The sequence below is a fragment of the Eptesicus fuscus genome, chromosome 6, assembly GCF_027574615.1.
Source record: "Eptesicus fuscus isolate TK198812 chromosome 6, DD_ASM_mEF_20220401, whole genome shotgun sequence".
Lineage (NCBI taxonomy): Eukaryota > Metazoa > Chordata > Mammalia > Chiroptera > Vespertilionidae > Eptesicus > Eptesicus fuscus.
Window position 1 is genome coordinate 89846435 of NC_072478.1, and position 25672 is coordinate 89872106.

The 25672-nt window shown below is 40.7% G+C and overlaps 1 protein-coding gene across 3 annotated transcripts in view; it reads left to right on the forward strand.

Moving 5' to 3' along the window:
• Positions 1-25672, forward strand: part of GRIA1 (glutamate ionotropic receptor AMPA type subunit 1) — a 281311-nt gene that overhangs the window by 145710 nt on the left and 109929 nt on the right. For 2 of the 3 annotated variants that reach the window (XM_008152248.3, XM_008152247.3), the window contains exons 3-5: positions 7215-7454; positions 9955-10139; positions 15611-15664. In XM_008152248.3, coding sequence (XP_008150470.1) covers positions 7215-7454; positions 9955-10139; positions 15611-15664 — 479 coding nt within the window. The remainder of the gene's footprint in view (positions 1-7214; positions 7455-9954; positions 10140-15610; positions 15665-25672) is intronic. The other variant, XM_054717031.1, reaches the window with a different exon arrangement.

Sequence of the window (25672 nt, forward strand, 5' to 3'; positions counted from 1 at the left end):
GAAGAGTTTTGCAGTAGAACTTAGGGTCTATCCGTCTGTTTGTCCTTCCCTGGCTCCTGGTTTCATGTGTCAGCCCACAAGATGGGTCTAATTCAAGGACCAGTGAGCCCAGACTTCATCTAATTCACAGCCTCATATACAGTATCACAAGTTGTTGGCTTTCAGTGCCTGGTAATTAATACTCATGTTTCATAAAAAGTGCACAAATCTGGGCAGGAGACATGGCTCCTCTTCTGTGTCTCCCTTTGCTGCCATGTCCCACCTGGGCCTCCAGGGCCAGGATGAAAAAAGGCCCAGGAAAGCTGAGATGAGTCCAAAGCCAAGTGAAATGCAACTCTGACCCATGACACACTGGTTTAACCTCTTCAGTGCTGGCAAAGCCCTAGACGGTCTGGTCCCCACCCACCTCCAGCTCTGTGCCACACCCCTCCTCCAGCCACAGTGGCCTTTCTGGAATTTGTCAGAGGTCCCCTCCTCTCTCTCTCTCTCACCTCACTGCCTTGGGTAAACTGGTCCTTCTACCTGCATATTGATATGAGGGGCTTAGCATCCTGTCTGGCCTGTGCTAAGTGCTCAGTAAACACTGGCTGTAATCCTAGTTATGATCATTTATTCTGTGGTTGACCCCCTTATTACTCGCTCAAAATACCCCTTTCTTTCCCTTGACATAAAATGTACTGAACTTGTGTCAACTCTGTGACGGCAGAAAGCACATCTGTCTTATGTCATCACTGTATCCCAATTTTCTGGCAATGTTAGCTCCTGGTGCCCAATTACTAGTAATATTTGTTGAATTTAACAAATGACTGATAAGGTTTTTATCTAATCAATGGGAAGGAAGCCCTGGACACATTGGAGAATTCTAAATAACCGTGACCGTAACGTTGTTTAGAGGGGATGGGGACAACTTGCATCTATTATTCATTGTATGCCAGTATTAGATCTTAGATGCAAGAAAGTATCATTGGATGGAGGGGAGAGGCACTTTTACTGTCCTCTGAGTGACAGAAATAAAGCACATTTGATGTCACAAGATTAGAATCAGATCAAGAATGTCATTCTCACCAATAAGGATAAAAGTATTCCAGGAGGGGGATAAGGGTCTAAAAGTCCTCCTAACCACCCCACACGTTCTATCTCCCTCCCCAAAATGAACCCGTCCTGTTACCTCATTATCCACTATTTACAACAAGGGTGCCATTTCCAGGATCTGAGCCAGGAGCCAGGAGAAATGTTTGTGTGAGAGACCTTAAATGAAGTGATAATAAAAAGGGAGTTGCTAATACCAGGAGTTCCCTCCCTGGAGAGAGCTGTCAGGGCGAGTGCCCAGGGCTGGGAGATTTATTGATACTAAGTGGATACTGCTTTAACTAGGAATGATTATCAAAGAGGTTTGAGTGAGCCAAGGATGGAATTGGACAGCCTGCTCCGTGTAGTGTGGGGGTTTTCCTGCCCTCACCCGTCCCCCTGCCCTCCTACTTCCCCAGGAGGGAAGTCCTGGCCTCATTTTTTGACTTGCTCTGATTTTTGGACGCATTCTGCTACAGAATCTCTTGTAGGCAGAGACCTCGGCATCTGAAACTCTGGCAGGATTCCCTGAATGTGCTGTGTCTTTTCTCTCTCTGCCAGTCTTTGCTGTCACCATTCTTCTACCAGGAATATGCTTTATGCACATGAAATGCCCTTACCCCCTTCTCCTGGCTGATTCCTGCTCATCTTCTACTGTCAAAGCTGGCATACCCTCTTGGAGGCCTTCTCTGAGGCTAACAAATGCTGGGGTTAGGCCTGAGCCCTGTACTCATCTCTCCCATGGAATTTACGCTGCAGTGTAGTTGCCTGATTAGCTGTCCCTCTCTCCCATGTCAAGGTGACAGTCCTGGAGATCATGGACTGCCTAAGTTGCCATTGCATCTTTTATTTTTAAAACATATTTGTATTGATTTCAGAGAGGAAGAGAAAGATAGAAACATCAAAGATGAGAGAGAGTAATTGATCAGCTGCCTCCTGCACACTCCCAACTGGGGATCGAGCCTACAACCTGGCATGTGACCTGAGATGGAAACAAAACGTGATCTCCTGGTTCATAGGTGGATGCTCAACCACTGAACCATGATAGGCTACCATTGCATCTTTACTGCCTAAGGAGTGGTAGATGTTGGATGTCACGTGATGGATGAATGGATGGGTGGATAGACAGATGGATGGACCAATAGAATAACAGATGTGGTATATGTGCCCTTCATGATTCCCAGGGGTTGCATCGAGCACACCACTCAGTTTTGTTCTGTTTTAGTATCCACAGACCCTAACGCAGTAACGCTTCTTTATCTGGCATTAGGGGAAGTCAGTGTGCTCCATGAGATTTTCTAGAAACCGAAGCTGACCAATGTGCCAAGACTTTTCCTTCCAACACTGTGTAGGGAGAGGGATGGCACAGCACAGAGGTTAAGAGCTCGGGCCTGTAGTCAGACTGTGGAGTTCAGATCTTGGCTTTGCCTTGCCCTACTCTTGGGCTTCACTTTTCCAATTTGTAACCTACCTCATAGGATGAAAGGAGTTAATGCGAGGAAATGTTCTTGGCACAGTGTCTGGCACTGTATAAGTGCTCAAATGTCAGCTCTTAATTATTACTCTTGGAGGCATTCTATGCAGCACTGCGATCTTAAATGGAGGGTACCATGCTCAGGCTAGTCTGCTCTGACTCAGCATCAGTGTGAGAGTCTGTGCAGAGTTCCGATGCAGCCTTTGAACGCTCCCATTTCTTCCCTCCTGCTTGTTGTATCTAACAATACAGTCTCCACCTCTAGCCCCCTTTCTGATTTGCCACTTCTCATCTACTGTCTGCTAGGTAACTAACTCACACAGTGGGTTAAAGACTGTATCTTAAATAAAACTCAAGACTTCGAATGCACTTATATTTAGTGCTGGGATTCTGTTACAGTCGAATCCAAGAACTCACAGTCTTCCTCTGATTTCTGGGTTTGAAAATGAGCACTAGAAGCTGCTCTAAGTTTGACCAGCAAATAACTGAATTGCTGTCAATCGGTAAACATTTTTCAATTAATTAGGCTAAAGTCAAGAATGTTGGAGCCTGAAGAGACGTTAAATATTATGGCGTCCAAACCATCTTTTTATGTACAGGAAAACTGAGGCCCAGGTAGAATGTGAGACTTGCTCGAGGTCAGATAAGTATTGTGTTGTGAGAAAACCAAAAAGAGCGTCCTCCAGGCCTGCTGGCATCTAATCTAGTACTTTTCCTGCAAGACCCTGCTATCTCCTCACATTGAATACTTATTGTGACAGATTCAAAGAAATAACTTGCAACTATCAATTACATTTTCAACTTTTAATCAATGACTGCATTCTCCCAAAGCCTTGGGCCTACAATCTCTCTCTCTCTCTCTCTCTCTCTCTCTCTCTCTCTCTCTCTCTCTCTCTCTCTCCTCATGATTAGGTGAAATGAAGGTCGTCAGACACTGAGCAATTCTGGGGACCAGAGTCCACTGAAATCAATCCAGGCCAGGCTACTCCCAGCCATGCTCTTTTAGGGAGGGGTACGAAAATGTACCCATTTAGCCTTAGAGGGAGAATACAGAACAGTTTAAGGGAAGAAGGATTTGCAAAAAGGAAAAATAGGAAGATAATTTGAGAGGAGAAAATCCTAGCCTCTGTGTGCCAAAGATTTTACCACGTCTATTCCCTTCTATTTCTGCCACCCATCTCATCCTTTCTTCCTCTCCTTCTAAAGTTCTCGAAAGAAGTATCAGCCATGATGCCCCCAGAGGCCCAACTAAAGATGTGAAACCAAGTAGGTGACATGAGGGAATAGATCTGGAACATACGATTTCTAACCCACAGGATAATATCTCATTGAGCAAGGGGAGAAGACACCCTAAAATACCGTGGAGAACTTATTATAATATTTTAACAGGGTTTATGTGCTTCCTATGTTCACTTCACCAAGTAAGATGGATTGTGCTTTTTGACAAACCTATATTTAACATGGGCAGAATAATATACGATGGATGCTTGCTGGTAGAGAAATCCATATTTATGGAAATCTTGATTCTGGCAATTATAATAGACATTTGATGACAGTGCCTATTGTCTGCTGTGAGCAGATAGTATGTCCTTATTAGGGTGAAAGAGAAAATCGTATAAATGTTGAAGGATAAAGAGCTTCCTCAGAGGATGGAGGTCCAAGGTGACCCAACAGTCCTCTGTTTGGGGCCCAGCTCCTCCTTATTCCTTATTATGAATTATGTGACCCCTCTCATCAAGCACTCAGTATTCATTCATTCAACAAATATTTATTAAGCACCTACCATGCCCCAGGCACTATCCTGGCTTTGGGGAAATTAACATTGACCCAAGCAGCCACAGGTATATACAAGTAAAGAAAATGATTTAAAATAATAATTATTGTAAAATCTGAGAAATAAGACAAGGTGATGTGATACTCACTGGGGACAGGGTTGAAGGGAGGGGAGAGTCACCATTTAGGAGAGATGATAAAGGAAGGCCTGTTCCAGGAAGTGAGATTTGAGCTGAGATACAGTTGCTGAAAAGGAGTGATGCTTGCAAAGAGATAAGGAAAGAGCATGGCAGGTAGAGGATGGCAACATTACTGTAGTCTCCGGGGCAGAAAGAGCTCAGAGCCCTGAGGAGCAGAATGAAGGCCAGGGTAGCTAGAGCACGGATTAAGGTGTGCTGTGAGATAGGAGGGGTCAGCGGGGCAGGTCATTTAGGCTCTGTGTCATGGACACATGCTTTACATGCTTGGGGAGTTTTCCTGTGCAAAATGGAAAACCTCAAAACTTTTTAAAAGTTTTGTATAAGGAAGGGAAGCAATGTGTTTTGTTTTGTTTCATTACAAAGATCCTTCTGGCTTTTGGATGGAGAATGGATTTCACTGATGAGAACAAAATGCCATAAAGCTAGATAGAGTCCACGAGGACCACCTTCAGCTACCAGGAGGGCTGTGGGGTGGGTCAAGAGCAGGCATTCAATGAGGTTCTGGTCTCAAACAGTGGTCAGTCCATGGCCTAGGCACCTTCATAGGTAGTGAATGCCCAGGACTGGAAGTATGCAAGCAGATGTTAATGACCACCTGCCAGGTGTCCTGTAGGTGGCATGCTGGTTTCAGTGGAGGTTGGACAGATGACTTGTGTTGTTCAGTTGCAATCTTTAAGAGACAAATATAAAGGCCATTATCTCTAGGGACTGACTCTGAACTGAGACTCACAGGAGATAACTGGGTGCCAGTGATTAATTGCATTCTTTAGTGCAGCATGACCCAAAGGTTCTTTAAAAACAAGTTAAAAGTATTCACCAACAAAGGGTCCTGGGAAAATATATTTGACAAAATTTGGGTTACACAGTTAGTGTGGGGTATGAACCTCCAAGATGAGGATAAGGTGTGTATAATTTCTAAAATTTATTTGGGAAAAGAAACCTTTTTTTTGTTGTTGTTAAAGTGCATCTGTGGGACTAAGGTTTCATGGAACATATTTGGAAAATTCTTATGGAGCAATATTTGAGCTCATATCCAAAGCAATGTGATAAATATACAAGCAGGTAATGTGTTAAGAGAGCAAAGGATCTAAGAACATTAACTTTTCATCTTTAAAAAAATGATAATAACAGTCATGGGGGTCATGATGAGGACTCAATAAGCTCATATATGTGAAAAATTTTAAAAATTACTCTAAAGATTAATTAATCTTTGATGAGAAAGACTCATCTTCTTCACCATTCATAATGGGAGGGTAATTTTTAGGTATAGAGGATGGCATTGGGGGTGGTCACCTGACTGGGTAAAGACTATGAACCCTCACCTAATACCATATATTAAAATAAAGTTTAACAACAGAATGATCGTTATTAGAGGGGAAAGAGGGTGGTGGGAGGGCAAAGTGGGTGAAGGGGTCAAATATATGGTAATGGAAGAAAATTAGACTTCCGGTGGGAAGCACACAATACACAGGTGTCAAATTATAATGCTGTACATGTGAAAAGTATATAATGATATTAACCAATGTTACTCAATAAATTTAATTTAAAAAGAAGAAATAAAAAATCAGAACAAACATATATTTGGTTAAAAAATGAGTCTGTAATATTAATTTCCTGGAAGGGCCTAACTTAATATAGACATCTAAGAATCAGCTCTTCAACTTTACCAGCAACCCAAGGCTGAGTTTCTCAATCTCAGAATTGATAGCGGCATTTTTCTATTGGTCAACCCTGCCTTCCATGTTTGCTTATTCTCAGTGGCTCTCAACTCCAGTTTTAGCTCCATATTCTTTGAATGTGTACCATTTTCTTGGAGTGTTTCTTATTTTCTAATGAGCTTATTAATCATAAAAAATGTTTATTTTAATAAATTCAACTTCTATTTGCAAAAACAAATAAATAAAGCTCAGTCGCCCACTGACCTGGAATTTGGCCTTATGACCTCTTATTTTGTATTGTATTCTAACTAGCACTGTCACCAACACAAACCAGAATTTGTAACTGCACTGAGATCTTACAGAATGGCTCCTGTGGGGATGTTCACACACACAGATAAACTATTACTATGGCTCATACACAAGGGGGCCTGAAAAATCAGCTAGCAGATGTACAAATACAAAATGAATATCAGCAGAGAAATGGATACCAAAAGCCAAGGGTAGACTGGGAAAACCTTAAACATGAATCATCAGCAAGCTGGCAGAGCTCTTTCTTCCTGTAGAATCTTTTTATGCTTTGCCTTAAAGTGATGGGCAGTGTCATGGAAAAATCACTGCATTGAGGTCAAGATATCACATGTCTTAGGTGTGCATTAAGTTTCTGAGCTCTGGTTTTCCTCTTTAAAAGATGACCCAGTCATCCCTTTCCTATCTCAAGAAGGTTGTTAAAGACATAAAATGAGAGAACACATGAAAATATTTTGTATACATTTATAACTAATATCCATGACAACATCTGGCATGGAATTGGCACCTAATAAACATTGAATTAGATAGATAGGTGTTTGGGTGCATAGTTGGATAGATTGATGGGTTGAAAGGATGAATAGACAGATTGGTTGGTTGAACAGGTGGATGGCTAGATGATGGATGGCTAGGTGATGGGTTGTATGAATGGACTAGTGGATAGGTTTGTTTTGGAGCCACCTAACAGCTTGTTTGCAACATCTTCTATCCATTAATCTTTCTCTTCTCTTCCAGTCTGTTCCCAGTTCTCCAAAGGAGTCTATGCCATCTTTGGGTTTTATGAACGGAGGACCGTCAACATGCTGACCTCCTTCTGCGGGGCCCTCCATGTCTGCTTTATTACACCGAGCTTTCCTGTTGACACATCCAACCAGTTTGTCCTTCAGCTGCGCCCCGAGCTGCAGGATGCCCTCATCAGTATTATCGACCATTACAAGTGGCAGAAATTTGTCTACATTTATGATGCTGACAGGGGTAAGCCAGAGACTAGGAGAGGCAGACTGTTGAAAGCTGGAGAGAAAACTACCAGCAGGAAGAAAAATGATGCCTTTTGCCTCCTCGAAAAGCATGGGGAAATGATTTAGAAATGTTTTATTTCTATGGACTGATTTTTCGGTGGCTAATCTCTAACTCGTAGTGTGAAAACACATCCTCTGAGAGAGTAATCCCCTTAAAGCACCTTGTCTCTCTACAGCTCACCAGCTTCCATGGCTCCTGAGTCCACACTTAAAGACCAAGGACCTCAACTAAATGGCTTATGGCTCACGGGAAGGTTGTTAGGAGCATAAACACTGGAGTCAGACAGACCTGAATTGAATTCAATGTTCTCTTCTCTCCAGCTGTTTGACTTTGGGCAAGCACTCTGCCTCAGTTTAACCATTCATGTAATGGGAATAAAATTCTCTCTGCCTTCATTTCCTCATCTCTATAATGAAGATAAAACCAATCTCTACTTCATAAAGTTGTGGGGATTGAATGAGAAAATGACTACACAGTGCTTGTCAGTGTCTGGAACATAAGAGATGCTCAAAGTCCTCTATATAAATTATCTGCTATGGTCGTCACCATCATCATCATTATCCACCCTCCCAGGTCTTGCTAATTCTGTCTCCACCTAAATTTTGAATTTTACATCACATTCTCCTAATGTTTGCTATACTGTTTTCTTCTCTGCTTCTTTACTCATGCTGTTCCCATTTTCTGGAATGCATTTCCCTTCTCTAATATACATATGCAATCCTTCCTCTCTTTTATAACCTGCTCAAACACCACTTTATCTAGTTCCTGATCCTTAAGTGGGAACTCTGCTCTTTTTTCTAACTTCAGTATATAGTACTGTCCTACCTTCCCCTTGTATACTCGATAGTCCTATAAGAACTTAGTTAATATTGGTGTAAATAAATAAATGGATCATGCAAAATCTGGAAACTGAGACAGAGGAGTTCTTTTCCTGAGCCAAAGGGATGTTTTATAGTAGGTTGCCTGTAGGGAGTCTTAGAAGACATTTGAGCAGGAGAGTGGCTTTTAAAATGGTTTTTCAAGAAGACTTAGGCAGGCATTATTCAGATGAGAACCAGAAGCACTCTGTGTTCTTAGGTTTTTCTTCCCTCTTCTTAGTTTAATGATTTTTCTTCTCAGACACCAGCCATTGTGAGGATCACCTGCATAAGGGCTATTTCAGTACAGCTTTTCAACGTGATGAAACTTGAATCGTGGAAGTGACAAAGCCAGAAAAATTTAACTTTAATTACAGAGGATCATTTCTGGGGTCAGCAGAAGCACCCACGCTCTTACAAGGGCTTCCTCTGTCTCAGAACTCTGACCTCGGAATCTGCCATTTGCTAACTGTGTGACCTTGGTCAAATGACTAAATTTCTCTGAGACTCAATTTTCACATTTGTGAAACAGGGATAATAATGGTAACTACCTCTCAGGATTAAATGAATTGGAGGCAGGAAAGCTGGAAAAACAATGCCAGACACATAGTAAACTTTTAGCACCATACCAAACAACTTGTACTCAAAAAAGAAACAAAAATAGGAAGGCATAACACTATTAATCTAAAAGTGATGCCTGAGGCCAGGCACCATAATGGTCACTGTGGGAGGGATTAGCTGTATTACTGGGAGACAGAAATAATATATGTGCAAAAGATTGATTAATAATGCAAGAGAGAAATACCATCTGACACAGATAGAATAACAACCTTCACCACCCTTCCAAAGATGCCGTGTCCTAATTCCTGGAAGCTGAGAATATGTTTTATTAAATGGCAAAAGTATTAAGGTTACAGATGGGATTAAGTTTGCTAATAAACTGACCTTAAAATAGAGGGATTATCCTGGATTATTTGCCTGGGCCCAATGTAATCAAAAGGGTCCTTAAATATGGAAGTTGGAGGCAGAAAAGGAAGAGTCAGAGTGTGATCTGAAAAAGACTTGACCAGTCACTGCTGGTTTAGTAGATAGAAGGGGCCATAAGCCAAGAAATGCAAGCATTCTCTAGTTGCTGAAAAGCCAAGAAAATTTTCTCCCCTAGAATCTCTAGAAAGCAACACAGCCCCTTTGACACCTTGATTTTAGTCTAGGAAGATATATTTCAAACATCAGACCTCGAGTAGTATGAGTTGATAAATGTGTGTCACTTTAAGCATTAAGTTTGTGGTAATTTGTAATAGCAGCAGTAGGAAACTAATACACCATCTATGTCTCAAAGATGAAACAAAGCAGCATTGAGTAATGGGCTCTTCTATCATTTAGTTACAAATTAGAAGGCAGTAGTTGAATTCAGTACACATTGAATACTGACTATGTGAGAGGCAAAGTATTAGGTACTGAGATATACTGAACCTTCATGAATGTGATTGACAGTTATTAGATGCTGTTTAGATAGCAGTCTGGCACATTTGATAAGCGGTACTAAATGCCTGAGTATCCTAATTGCCACTTTTCTGTCTTACTCACCCGACCTCCAGGTTTGTCCGTCCTGCAGAAAGTCCTGGACACAGCTGCCGAGAAGAACTGGCAGGTGACAGCAGTCAACATTTTGACAACAACGGAAGAGGGATACCGGATGCTCTTTCAGGACCTGGAGAAGAAAAAGGAGCGGCTGGTCGTGGTGGACTGTGAATCGGAACGCCTCAATGCTATCTTGGGCCAGGTAGTGAACACCGCAAAGGGTCAGGGTAGGTGTGGGAGGGGGTTCAAGAGGGACCTCAGTGACCTGTGACTTTTTGCCTAGGGCAGGCGTCCTCAAACTATGGCCCGCGGGCCACATGCAGGTGTTTTTGCCGTTTTGTTTTTTTACTTCAAAATTAGATATGTGCAGTATGCATAGGAATTTGTTCATAGTTTTTTTTAAACTATAGTCCGGCCCTCCAACGATCTGAGGGACAGTGAACTGGTCCCCTGTTTAAAAAGTTTGAGGACCCCTGGCCTAGGGTATTACAAAGAGAGTTCTCAACTAGATAAGCCCAGATGCCTCTCTTCTCCCATTCTGTAATTCATAAATTTTAATTGTGAAAATTTATGAAATAGCACAAACAACGGGAGCCTTGACATAGGGCTTCAAATGGTTCTCAGATCGCTGAGCAAAAACGGACTTCCAGTGTTTCCCTTTGTTTTTAAAAAGAAAATTACATTGCAATTTAGTGTTTGCAAAGGGCTATCACATTTAGAAACGCAGCCTGTAGAGCCAGGTTCCTGAGTTCAGCTCTGGGTTCTGTCACTCACTGGTCCAACACTTGGCATCTCATTCATTTGGCCCACTGACCTATTTTAAGAGTCTCAGGAGGCAGCTGGCAGGCACCTCCCTTTTCACTGTTTCCTTGAACACTCTCCTGTGTCTGAAAAGTCCATTGATTGTACATTCTGTGAAAGGGCACTGTAACCTCAACAGTTTTCAGCCAGGTCTCCAAGCCATGGTTCTTCCAGTTCTCAGAACTAAAGCATGTGCCCATCATAGAAGTAGCAGGTCTTTGTGTAGGTTACTGTCTTTTTAAATTACATGTGTGCATTCAGATTTGCTTGCAAGGAAGTATATTTTGCAATCATTTTTGAACTGTGCTATGTAATAAAAGATGGTAGTTTTAGATACGTGATGACATGACAAAACATGTTAATGGCCCTCAAGACCTCTGCAGCCTCCATAGGGAATCTCAACACACCAGCTCAGCAATCACTCAGAAGTCTCAGCAATGGAATGGGAGAAATTTTGAAAGTCAGTGATTCTTAAGACATTAACTCTATGTTCCACTTTTACAAAGTGTGGGTCTGGCCTCTCCTCCAGGAAAGAGAAACCAGCAAAAAATGGTTTTCATTGAGATGGGAGTTCTCTGGTCTGGAGTCAAGGGATTTGAATTTCAGTTAAATGAAGCCTAGGGTAATGGTTAAGGACAGAGATCCAGGAGCCAGAGTGGCTAAGGTTCCAACCCCAGCTCTAGTATTTACTAGCTCTGTGACATTGAGTCAATTTTTTAATCTTTCTACATCTCAGGCTCCTGATCTGTAAAATGGGTACACTAATAACAGCTTCCCTTTGGCAGCTCCTGTGAGCATTAAAAGGCTCTCTACATGTAAAGCACTCAGAACAGAAAATGATATATGTAAGCATTGCCTATCTTTGCTATTCATACTGCCAACTAGTACTGTCTTCTTGAGTCACTCCCTTTTTAGGGATAAGTGTCCTCATCTGTAAAATAGGAATGAAAGCCCCTTTCCTACAAAGCTGATAACACATTAGATGAGATAGAGGTGGAAAAAGTGCTGAATGATAATTAGGGATTCTTAATAGACTGATGACTTATACTATATCGTTCCATAGTAGAGATAACAGTCAGTGCTATTTTCTGAGTGTTTACCATATACCAGACACTATGCCAGACCCATTCCATGTATAGCCTTACTTCATCCTCATACCAACTCTATAAAACAGCTTCTATCAATTCCTCTCTTTTATAAATGAAGAAACAAGGGATTATGCTTGCCCAAGGACTCACAGCTAACATATAAGAAAAGCAGGAACTCAAACCCAGCTTGTTCTGCCTACAAGGCCCAACCTCTTAAAAATGCATTTTTTAGCTTCTAGCTCCTTTGCCAAAGGACAAACTTGTATTTTGTAAGAATGTGACTTGTTAGTATGGGTATTCCAGATTATATAGTATGTTAACTTTCAAAATTGTTGAATTCTTCTATTCTGGAAAGTAAGACCAAATAGCTGAAAGGATCTGTACAATACCTGATTTATCATCTGTACTCAACTATTTTCAGGCAGGATGACTAATGATCAAATTGGGTGAATGATTTGCCATGGGTTCAGACAACTAGTTACTGACAATAATGAGTCTAGAATGTGCATCTCCTGATATGCAGTCTGATATCTTGGCATCATCCTGAACTATCAAAACATGCAGCAATTGAGATATTTTTGGTCTAATGTAAGTGTTTTGCCTAAGGAGGGAGATGGTTATTCCAAATTCTAAATAGAATATCAATTGCTTGTTCTGTCTCCAGCCCTCAAACCAGAATATAAGTCAATGAGGGCAGGGATTTTTGTTTTGTTTTGCTTTTTTTCCTGCTGTATCCACTAGTGCAGTGGTTGGCAAACTGCGGCTCGTGAGCCACATGCAGCTCTTTGGCCCCTTGAGTGTGGCTCTTCCACAAAATACCACGTGTGGGCGCGCGTGTACAGTGCGATTGAAACTTTGTGGCCCATGCGCAGAAGTCAGTTTTCAGCTCAAAAGAAATTTCAATCGTTGTACTGTTGATATTTGGCTCTGTTGACTAATGAGTTTGCCGACGACTGCACTAGGCATTCCAAAAATGTTTTTTGAGTGAATGAAAAGAATAGGGAATTAATGAAGCCTCAAAGATCCCAAATATGAGATGGGTATGGCTATCTACAGGTAGCCATTCACTGGATAAGAGCCTTTAACTTGAGAGAAGAAAGAGCATATGGAGAAGCCCAGAGGGCATGTGAGGGTGGAAGTTCACAGAATGGCTTAGCAGCTGTGGAAGATGCTGAATGACTACTGGGAAATAGTGACAGGAGGATGAACACAAGATTATGACTATCCTTGAAAAACATTCTAAAGAGTTTCTAGTTTCTGTAAACAGTGGAAAAGCAGTGAAGGTTTATGATCAGGGAGCAGGGTTATTAGAATATAATACTGTATCAATATATGACACCAAATTATATAATACAGTCATTAAGTTCAGAATGAGTTAGAGGTAAGAGGGACCAGGGCCAGGCCAACCATCACATCACCCTCTTTTATTGTCTTCATAGTGCTTCTCACCTACTGAAATCTTGTTCATTTATCTGTTTATATATTTACCATTTGGCTCCCTACTAAAATGTCAACTCAGCTCAGTAAGGGCCTGGGGACCTTGCCTCTCTTGTCCATAGCACAGTGCTTGGCATACAGTTCATGTTCAATAAATATTTGCTAATTGGATTCATTAATCATAGAAGGTTTTACAGAGTAGTTGAGATTAGAACTCAGCCATAAAGGTTATGAATAATAAGAGAGAAAGGAAACAGCATTCCAGACACAAAGATTGTGAATTAAGACCATCCAGTGGAAATGAAATTTGAAGGAATGAGGTCAGTGAAGTAATGTTCCCAAGTGAAATTATAAATTATCTTTGTAACATCTTTCTTAGTTCATAACCCTGTGAGCATTTCATTCTTCATCTGTTTAGTACTGGTCTCCTCCCAGTAAACTGTGACTTCCAGGAAGGCAAGCCCCACTTTCCACAAAATCCCCAGCACAATGCTTGGTCCATAGTAAGCACTTAAATGTTTGTGAAGGGAATGTAGAAAAAGGAGGGAAGGTAGACCACTGGGTAGGTAGAAGAGTAAATGGGTAAAAAGGTTAGTATTAGGTTGAACCATATGAAATTGATACTTTTTATTGGCCACAAGTCATCAATTATCTGCTAGTTTCCTATTTTCAAACTGTAATTTTATCTTGTGGAGATTATAGTTATCCATTGCCTGAGTGTAGTGGGTTTTGAAATATCTTATATCTTTTATTTGCTGATTTGAGTTTATTAGGATCTGAATAGGTTTTTGATAAAGGTATCTCTTTGTTGAAAGGGCAGCAAACCATTTGACAAGAAGATGAAAAAGTAATGAAGAATTATTAATAAAACTATCATCCCAATAGTATTTGAGTTCTGTGGTCTGGAATTTCAAAATCTAACCACTGTTTTTAGGGCACTCATTGTGTGCACTTGCATTTAATTATTCCCTACATAAAAACTATGTGAGATGCTATGCACATACATCCAATTAAGTAGATGTCTGAATGTGGATTTTAATAACCTTGAAAATTTATTCAGTTAGAGAAGAAGCCCAAATAGTTCTCATATGTTTTAAGCCTCCTTGCCACAGTGCAGGGGGAGAGGTACTGAGCAGGATGTATTAACCCCAATTTGATTATTAAAAAAAAAAAGAGATAACTTGCAGGCGGAGTTAGGACTGAACCAAAGCCTGCAGTTCTAGCTATTCCATGGATGGTATGTCTGGTTACCCAAGCAAACCTCTGGGTAGTTCTTTCCACAAATATTCTTCCTGCCCACAATGATTAGGGACAGTCTGCACATTCAGTATAGAGGGATGTTTGAGGACCCTGGTTCTTAATAATTAACCATAATTAGGCATCCTATGGAGAGGCTCACCAGAGCCAGGTCCCTGTCTTGATATTGCCACCAGACCTCTGTGGGAGCTGGGCAAATCACTTTCCCTTCCCGTACTTCCCATCTGTACAGTGAGGGCTTGGACCAGATGATTCTGACATTCCCTTTCAGCTTCTGGGTTGAGTATCCCATTAATGTCTGAGTACCCAGCTGGTTTAGAAAACACAAAATTCAGGGAAAGAAGGAACTGTATCTGAATATGGTTCATGCAAGGAGTTAAAGGTCAAGAACTGGGGTGGAATCATCCATTTACCCATCTACACACCCATCCATTCATCTGTCCATCCAAGAAGCAGATATCATCATGACAGTGACAGGGAATTCAACACAGCATATGATTCCCACCAGGAGAGTCTCCATGCAGGGGAAAGGCTTTAAGAAAGAAGTAGCCCAGCTGGTGTGGCTCAATGGCTGAGCATTAGCCCATGAACCAAGAGGTCACAGTTTGATTCCCAGTCAGGGCACATGCCCAGGTTATGGGCTCAATCCCCAGTAGGAGGTGTGCAGGAGACAGCTGATTAATGTTTCCCTCATTGATATTTCATTCTCTCTCTCTAAAATCAATAAAAACATATTTTAAAGAGTACTAAAAGAAATAGAAAAAGAAAGGAGAGAAGTGAAGATTTCAGCTGGGTCCTTGGGGTTACAAAATGATACTCTACCCCTGGAATCAGACAAAACTGATTTCAAATCCTGTGTCTGCCACTTAATAGCTGGGTAACCATAGGGAGTTTACTTAACCTCTCTGTGCCTCACTTCCTCATCTGTAAAATGCCACCATAATTGGATGGTTACGATATTGTGGTTGGAGTACTTAGGATAGGGCAGAGCCCACTGTGAGTACTCAATTAATGTTAGTTCCTATTATTATTGTTGTTGTGGCTTTCATTGCTAATATAACTAATGAACCCCTTCCCTTGCATTTTTTAGATTATAAAACTAGAGAAGAATGGCATCGGCTACCACTACATCCTTGCAAATCTGGTGAGTAGAGCATACTGCAGGCGCTCAGCTAATGGTGTTCCCATATTTGGGCCCTCAGATTTCTTCCAGTGTCTCTGGCTGGTGGGAACTGCATGGGTGAAAAGGGCAATTTGGAGATGCAATGCTAAGTCCAGTCAGTATCAAGTTTACCTTTTCCTCTCCACATCCCTGTTTGTCAAACCACATCACTGTTGGCAAACTTCTAAACTCTAAAGCAGCTTCATCAGTCATCTCAATTCTAGCTCTAAGTTACTGCCTCTTGGCAATAAGACAAAATCACCACAAATGATAATTTTATAGTTTATAAATATAAACATTTAAACCATAATTATACTAATACAAATGGATCTTTACCCAGAAACAGTTTTCCAACATGAACAATATTATTTCAATTTAATTTTTATTCACCTTTCTATGTGGCATAGATGTTTTCTTTTAAAATTTGTTTTATTTTTTAAGGTATTGCAGGCCTTTTTATGGGATGCAATTATTTTTCATGCTATGAAGATTTGATTCATCAAATAATTTTTTGTACCTATTAAATTTTATCTAGTAACATGTGCCATTTTGAGCTTGTTTGTTTGTTTTTGTGGCCATTATTTATGGCAGTTCTATTTCTCCTGGGTCATGTTTTGCCTGTCTACCTTCTTTATCATAAAGTGTGATTCTTCCAGCTGTTTTTTCCCCAAAGCTACATGGACTTTCATTTTGCCTTTAGTCCATTTTTCAAGTCCTTTATTGCGATATAATTTATATAGCACGCAGTTGGTTCATTTAAAGTGTACATTTTAATGGTGTTTTCTATATTCATAGAACTGTGAAACCATCAACACAATCTTATTTTTAAAAATTTTCATCCCTCAAAAAAGAAATGGAATAACCAGTAGCTGTCACTCTCACTGCATTCCACATTCTCCCAGCCCTAATCAACCATTAATCTACCTTCTAGCTCTATCATTTGTCTATTCTGGACAATGCATGTAAATGGAATCACACAATATGTGGTCTTTTGTGACTGGCTTCTGTCATTTAGCATAGTGTTTTCAAGGTTCATTCATGCTGTAGCATGTACCCCTTTATTCCTTTTATTGCCAAGTAATATTCCATTATATGGATATATGTACCACATTTTGTCTATTCATTGGTTGATGGACATTTGAGTTCACTTTTTTACTATTAGAAATAATGCAGCTATGAATAGTTGTGTACAAATTTTTCTTTTGAATATACATCTAGGAGTGGAATTGCTGGATTATAATATGGTAACTATGTTTAACATTTTGAGGAACTCAAAATTGTATTCCAAAGTGGTTGCATCTCCCATCAAATCAATAACAAATTTTATACTGATTAAAATATTTTAATTAATAACAAATTTTGCCCTGTAACAACTTGAACAATTGTCAGTTTTCCATATTGGTAGCTTTTTCTACAAAACTTTGCTTCTTATTCTGGCTTGTCTTTGCAATTTTATGTATTTCCACAAGATGTGATTTTTAGCTTTTAATCTATAATAATTCTAGCACATTCAGTTTTAGCCATGTTATTTTGTGTTGGTTATTTCTATGAGTAACTTTAATATTTATTGAACAAAATCATTGATACTTTCTACTTGTTTTTGTGTGTTTTTTAATCTTTATTGTTGAACTCTACTTATTTTTGGAATAAAAGTCATTAGTAGAAAAAAGGCATAGTATCTGGGTGTATATAGTATGTTAAGGTCAAAATGCAGGAGTTAAAAATGAGATCAAAACATCTTGCCTAAAAGTTCTGTCATTCTTTCTGGCCTGTTCTCCATCCTTATATCCCTGCCTAACCCTTCTTTCCCCTTTGATTGATCCTTGCCTTGGCTGTCCCAATATTTCAGGCTCAGGACTGGAAAGCAGAAGGGCTTATTGTAATACATTCATTTAGAGTCCCAAGGGTGGGGAACATCTGGCCTGTGGGCCGTATACGGCCTAGGAAATAATTTGGTCTGGCCCTGCCAAGGCATTAGGGGTGAGTTAATTAAATGTTTGACTAAATCTAACAGACTAGTTTTTAATCTGATGATTTTGTATGGCCAGTGAATAAAGATATAAGTACCCAAATGGCCCTTGGCAGAGAAAAGGTTCCCCACCCCTGAATTTTTTACCCTGCTGTTAATGGCTAAATATGTTAGTTTTCTCAGGGATGTTTGTATTTTAAATGGAAAGCAGCTGTCCAGAGACTTTTAGGGAGCCAAGAGTCCAACCATTAAAAAAAAAAAAAAAAAAACATTTGCAAGGATAAAATTTTTTACTTTGTAATAAAGAAAACCCTTGATGTCCCTCGAATCCAAGATTCTTAGTGCTAGAAAGTACTTTGAAAGTCAATTCCATTTAAGTATCATTTGCTTGTAGGAAAACAGAATCAGCAAGGTGGTGTGACTTGGCCAAGGTCACACAGCAAGTGAGTAGTAGAGCTAGGCCTAGCATCACAGTGAGCAAGCAACACCAAGTGCCTTTCCCACTACTCCAGGGCACCTCTGAGTCCAAACCGTGTGGGCACCCTGCTGCTTGAGAATACAAAGAACAAGGGTGGAGGCATACATAATCACCTCTCCAGGGTAAGACAGAAGTCACACATCAGCGGCCTCAGAGCCACTGAAAGACCCCAGGTAATTACATCGCCAGCCTCCATCTGTTGCCAAGTGACCCCTTGGTCACAGCATCACCAAGTCAGTACCTTGGTTTTCTGTGTTCTTCTGATCTGCATTCTTCTCTTCTGACCTAATGAGCTCTCAAATTCTTACAACTGCTAGCTAATAGGATGCAAATTGCATATACCATCCAAATACAAGAGACTTTCATGTTCCAATAGATTAGTTGATAATTAGGCTTCAAATTACTAATTAATTCAGTTTGAAACATAGTCAACTATGTGGTGTATGCTTTTCTTCCCCCTTCAGAGGAATAACGAAATTCATCAGATGATAATTTTTAGAAATTCAGCCACATCATTAGCCTGCGGCTGCAGGGAACTGACCCCCTCCTTGAGAGTGTTTCTGATTAGGGTGTAATTATAGAGTTAGAAACCAGGGAAGCTTTGGAAAGGTTGAACAAAAGGAAGGAGCTTCACTTTTTATTTTGCAGTTCTTTCTGAACCTGTCCAAATGCACTGGCTTTAAGATAGCCAGCAGCCTTCTTCTAACAGATCACTTTGAAGCGACCCAAATAAACAGCTCTGGAGGGGCTGCTGGAAGACAGGCTGGAGGGAGGCTAAAGGTCTGAGAGGAGATCTCCAGGGACAGGGAGTCAAAAACAGGGAGCCAAAACCCTGCTTATTGTTCCAACACCACCCTTAGGTGCCTCTGTGATCTTGGGCATTTCTCCAGCCCTCCCTTTCCTCATCTGTCAATTGGTAATTACAGCTCCTGCTCTAAGTGCTCCTAGTGTCATTGGGGAGACCAAATATGTTGCTAAACGCCACCATGCTTTGAAAAGTTGAAAGTGCTCTGCATAGGTGGGGAATACTTGCTTCATATACTAAATCTACCCAACTTTACATCACATAGTGTGTTTGTATTTATATGATTACTAAAGGCCCGTTGCACGAAGATTCGTACAAGAATAGGCCTTCCTTCCTCTGGCTGCCAGCACCGGTTTTCCTCCGGCACCCAGGACCCAGGCCTTCACTCCGGCCACTGCCTTGGCTCTGGCCAGAGTCTTTGCTCCGGCCGGAGCCTTCAGTGTTTGCTCTGCCAGGAGCGCCATTCCTATAGCTCCCTCCACCCCTCTCCCTCTCCCTCATAGCAGGTGTCCTGCCCTGCCCTGCCCAGCCACTCCATGCCCGCATATGCAAATTAACCAGCCATATTTGTGGGTTAATTTGCATACTCACCCCTGATTGGCTGGTGGGCATCACATAGGTATGGCCAATTTGCATATTTCTCTTTTATTAGTGTAGATATGTGTATTCAGATTTTTATATGATAGGGTAGACCTGTATTTATATTTCCATAGCATGGGTATGTCCCTAAAGTGAACTTAAACCATGCAAAAATGACAAGCTAGGCCATTATTTCTTAAAGAAGCCTCTGGGCCCTGGAGCCCACTAGAGGGCCAAGCTCTCCAGGCTGGCTCTCAGTCCTCCTCCAAACCTCAGGACAGACTCTGTGTTCACTCCCTGCTCTGAGATTGTGGTCAAAACAGACATCTCCAAGTTATAGCATTTACTACTGTGATACATCAGCAGCAAATCTTACACCAAACTAGGGTCTCTCAAAACAGAGGACCTGTAGGCCCCAACAATGCATCTGCAGAGCCAGTATGAAAAACACCGAGCTAACAGTTAAATGCTTTGATGTCACTAGAACAGCAAACATGAGTACTCAAATCATCAGAGAAATGACCAGAGTATTAATACAAAGCTTATAAAGTGGCAGAGCTGGGCTTCTCCCCTTGGTCTATCAAACTCCACAGTCCAAGTGTTTGCCGCTGTGCCATGTGACTTCTGAGCATGGGGAATTGGGAGCAGGAACGGGGTGGTGGCCTAAGTTTAAATCTTGCCTATGGTTGCAGCAATTGACCTGGAACTCCTGTTGGATAACTGTTCTATTATACACAGATGGCATTTTATTATAATTATAGTGTGTAAGGTAGCTGAAGGAGACATGGTGAGGTCAGGCCATCCTGGTGGGATATTTACGGACCAGGGCCATCAACCGTTTCCATCATGTGGTTGCAGATGAACTTCTGTGAAATGTTTGAGTTGGCGGCTTTGCTCTATGTGGTAGTTCATCCAAGCCCCCAGCTCCATGCTGCTGCCCTTCTGCTGCGTCAGTCCTAAGAGAAACTGTTGTTTAGTCTCCTTGCTCCCTTATGGTGAGAAGTCTGTCTATGCCTTCTGTAAGGCTGAGCATGCCCACTTTCTTCTGAGCCTCTCTTCCCACCATCTCAGTACCACACACAGTCACGTTTAGTTTCTGCAGCCTCTTGTTAAGTAGTACAATAGTTGGGAGAGGTGGCTCTAGGGTGAAACCGACCTGAGTTTAAATTCTGGCTTTATACTTATTAGCTGTGTGACATTAGTCAAGGTACCTACCCTCTCTATTTTATCCTAAATCCCTGGACTGAGAGAAATTGGTTTGTGAGTCCTGAGTGGCTTTTGCAATGTTTGTCAACAGTGGACACCTGTGTGTGGAAGAGGGGGTGTCTGTGTGTTTGTAGATACCCACATGTATAGGTACCTACTTCCCTGGTTTCAAATGTATTTGGATAAGTTAACACTCATGCTTTTTTTCCAAGACAGATGGTGCTTTAGCTGATGTAAGTACAGCTACATGTCTTATTGACTTGGTAGAAACCAGATCAGCCTGTGTGTTACCAGGGATTATAGAGGGTGAGGACACATTAAAGGTTCAGTTGATTAAAGTGAATAAAATAGGAAATGTGAGGACCGTGATGCACAGAAATGGTTATTTGAGGACACAACTAAGTCCTCAGCCCAGGAATATTCCATGAATTCACATATATCCATATTCATATGCACCTACCTGTGTGACCACAGAATTGTAGATCAAAGCTGGTAGAGCCCTTGAGAGAGAAATGAACTGGCTCAGAAGTTTCTAGACTTTTTAGTTTAAAGCTCCAATTTCAAATAGAATCTTGGGGAAATCCCCAGTATGTGAAACAGATAAAAAGCAGAGTTGCTTTGGTAGAAGATGGAGGATGGGGATCTGGTTCCTTGTCCTTCTGCCTTCCCCCAACCCAACGTGGTAACCTCTACAATGCCTGCAACCAGAATAGAGTTGGAAAGATCACTGATCCAGCCTAGGTCCTTATTTTGCAGATCAATACACTAGGGCCTGGAGAGGATGAGACCATTGCCTAAGCGTGAATAGTTCCTGAGGTTCAAAGACAAGACTGAATTTATGTAGTTGCCCTTACAACTGTTTTCCTGACACCTCTTATTTATGACCTATTTCAGAATATACTACACTCACACACACAAAGTCAATGAAAGACCTCTTTTCGTCCTAGCCAGTTTGGCCCAGTGGATAGAGTGGCAGCCTGCAGACTGAAGGGTACCAGGTTTGATTCTGGTCAAGGCCACATACCCGGGTTGCGGGCTCAATCCCCAGTGTGGAGCATGCAGGTGGCAGCCAATTAATAATTCTCTCTCATCATTGATGTTTCGATCTCTCTCCCCCTCTTCCTTCCTCTCTAAAAATCAATATTAAAAATATATTTAAAAATAAAAGACTTCTTACAAGTACCGCGCGCTAACCGATTGCACCACTGGAGCTCCAAGAAAAGACTTCTTTTGTCCACAAGACAAAAACTGAGAGACTGAGAATTGACAGGATGGAAGCTTAAGAGAAAATCATGAAAAGGGCGAGAAAAGACATGTGTTACCTATTCCTTCATTCTTCAGCATGAAGTTAGCAATCGGCCTACTCCAGGCACTGTGTTGTGGACACCCTGGGGACCAAGGCCCCTGCCCTCTCAGAGCTCACAGTCTCCCAGGGCAGATGAGAGGGACCAGTGCAGTCTCAGAGAGAAAGCTGGAGAGGCCTCTGAGTGATGGAGGTAAAGAGCATACATTAAAGAAGCTGGGGACAAACGTCCTGGTCTCCCAGAAAAATGCCAATTCCTTCTTAGTCTAAAGCTGAAGGGCATTCCAAGTGCTTCACTGCAGAACAGAAGCTAAACGAATCGTATTAATTGGACTAGTGGTCAGGAAGCAGAATGTACAAAGGTTGGAAAACAAGTAGTCTAGTTACCGGCTCTGACTATGTAATTTCTGCCCTCCTCTAGCTGTGTTATGTTGGGCAGACATTTCTCCATTCATTTAAGCCTCAGATTTCTAATTTGAAAAATGGGAATAATGATGTATCCACTTCACAAAATTGTTATGGGAGCTAAATGAAATCATACAAATAAAGTACTTAGCACAGTGCCTACTACATGGTAAAGGTTTGATACATGTTAAGCACTGTAGTGGTTGTTTTTATTATTATTTTAGCCAAAATCTGCCTCCCATGACCTCTGCCCCTTAATTGGTCTAATCTGCCTTCCAGAGCCTCAGAGAAAAAAAATCTTCTACCTCTTCCCCATGACGGCCCTCTGGGATTCACATACATCCTTCACTCAGTCTCTTAGTCTTCCATTATTTCTTAGGTTGACCACCCCTGTTTTTTCTTTTTTCTTTGTTCTTTTTTTCAAGCATTTCTAATATAACACAACTTTTCAAACTCCACTTCTCTACAACTGTTCTTTCAATGGAGCTGTCATCTGAGAATTGATCTGACAATTTGGGGAAACGTGGCATGTTCAGCTTGTTCCATTCAGAGTACAAAGGGCAAGTTCTTTGCTCTGTTCAATCTTACCTCTTTTGGATCTCAAGGGGATAAGATGGAGGAGTGTCTCAGGGATTGTTTAATAAACTTCTCCTTGGCCCGTTTCCCTTAATACTCCTTCTTCCTTCTGACATGTGTAGTGTCTGAACTGGCAGAATGATGAGAGCTGAACAGCTTGGACGTGACCCCTTGAAAGAATTGCAGAGAAAAAGGAAAAACCTGTTTTGACCCAATGCCAATGATGATGGTGAATACGATGATGATGATGATTGTTAATATTCATGAAGCACTTACTATATGCCAGACATAGTGCATAAATGTATTCTTTTAAATCTTTCACCAATTCAGTGCTATAGGTGTTACTCTATTTGCAGAGAACTGAGCCTCATAGAGGTTAAATAACCAGTAAGCACACCTAATCATGTCTTCTGTTTCCAGGTGCACATAATAATTAATAGTTATAAGATAGCCCAGAGCCTGGTCATGATCCTTAAAACATTTCCCAGATCTTTACAGCAAGATGAAAGTGTATCTAATGGAGCTGTAGCATTAAATATCTCTTTAGGATATCATAATTATTTGAAGTGGCCTTTTTATTCTAATCCTTTGAAATTATAATTGACAAATGATAGACAAAATGACTACATTAACTAATTTACTTAATTGAACATTTTTACTCCCATTTTATTCAAATAGCTGGTCAGCATTGAATTGCTTCCTACCCACAATGAGTATATCGGGGAGACAGATTCCAATCCCAGCTAATCTTCTAAACCAGTGGTCGGCAAACTCATTAGTCAACAGAGCCAAATATCAACAGTACAACGATTGAAATTACTTTTGAGAGCCAAATTTTTTAAACTTAAACTTCTTCTAATGCCACTTCTTCAAAATAAACTCGCCCAGGCCGTGGTATTTTGTGGAAGAGCCACACTCAAGGGGCCAAAGAGCCGCATGTGGCTCGTGAGCCGCTGTTTGTCGACCACAGTTCTAAACCATCATACAATCATAGGCCACAAGTCTCTTCTCTGCCTCTCAGATTCCCTGTCTGTACAATGAGGGGATTGATCTGATCTCCGACATCTTTCCTTCAGATGTTAGTACACTATGGCTCCTGGGTCAAAGTCAACAGCCACCTGATTTTGTTTGGCGTATGAGTTAAGAATAGTTTTTACATGTTTAAATTATTTTTTAAAAAGTTAAAAGAATAATGATATTTCATGACATGTGAAAACCATATGAAAAGTATGTGACATTTATTGGGACACAGCCATGCTCATTCATTTACTATTGGTGATGGCTGCTTTCATTCTACAATGGCAGTATTAAATAGTTACAACAGAAATCATATGGTACACTAAGCTTAAAACATTCACAATCTGTTCCTTTACAGAAAAATTTGCCAACCCCTGGTATAGATGTAGGGTAAGTGGACAATAATAGGCTTCAGATCTATCAGAGGCCTGGGAAATGTCTAACCAACCTTATGATGTTGGCTTCAAAAAAAGAAACCTAGTGTGCTCTCTCACAAATGTTCCTTTAAGACAAAAAGCTATACTCTTGGCAGGATAAGACATTTATTTTGGGCTATTAACTGCATCAACCACACTGCCTGATGTTCTTTGTCTGGGGCAATCTGGAAACACCATCCTAAAGCTAAGCTCATATGTTCCTTCACTGGCAAGACAATGTAACACACTAGTGAAGAAGACAGATTTTATGGTTGAACCACTACTTTAACCCTTGCCTGCTGTATGATCTCAGAGGACTTTCTAAAGGTCTCTGAACCACAGCTCCTCAACCTAAAATTGGGATGAATACCCACTCATTTATGCCTATGGTGCATGTTCCAGTGCCTCCTGTGCATGTTCACCTCTCAGGGTTGTGTGGGAGATTAAATAGAATTGTGCATATAAAGCATTCAATAGAATGCCTGCCTCAGGATAAGAGCTTAAGAAATGTTTGCTAGTAAAATAAATCTAGAGGCGACTGTCAACTGATTATTTCATTTTTCATTTTTAAATGAAAGGAACTTCATAATTCTCAAAAGATTGTTTAGATGAAGTTACAGAATGTATAGTAAGAGGCATTTTTGCCATTATTGTTGTTTGTGTTATTTTTATGAGCAATGTTTCTGGAGCTGTGTTTCAGTAGAGCATCTAACATCACCAATGTTAATTCCAGGCCAAAAATAACAAATTAAACAGGGCCCCCTTAACAGATCATAACAAAATTAAATAAATGCAAGACTTCCCTTTTCTGCCACTACCATTCCCTCCCACTTTCCAGGAACTAACAGATAATCTCTACCCAGCAAAGTGCTTCAGAATTATCTAGGGATCTAATTTTATTTTTAAAAGGTATGAAAAAGAAAATATATTCACTTAGTACATGTATAACAGAAGGGTATAAAATAAAAAGCAAATGCCTGCTTTCTCCAATCTCACTTCTCAGAAATAACTATTTTAAACCTTCTCTGTGTTTAGTGATTATGGTCATTTCCTCCACATGTCTAAATAATATGTCTATGCCTGTTTTTCTTGCTTTATCAAATTTAATCACGTCAATGACTCCCCATTAGAAAGATAATGAATCATTTTATACTACTCCCCACATCCTGTCCTCAATGTTTGTTAGTTATGCTATTACTTGAAATTCTTCTAATGACTGACTTTATAATTTTAACA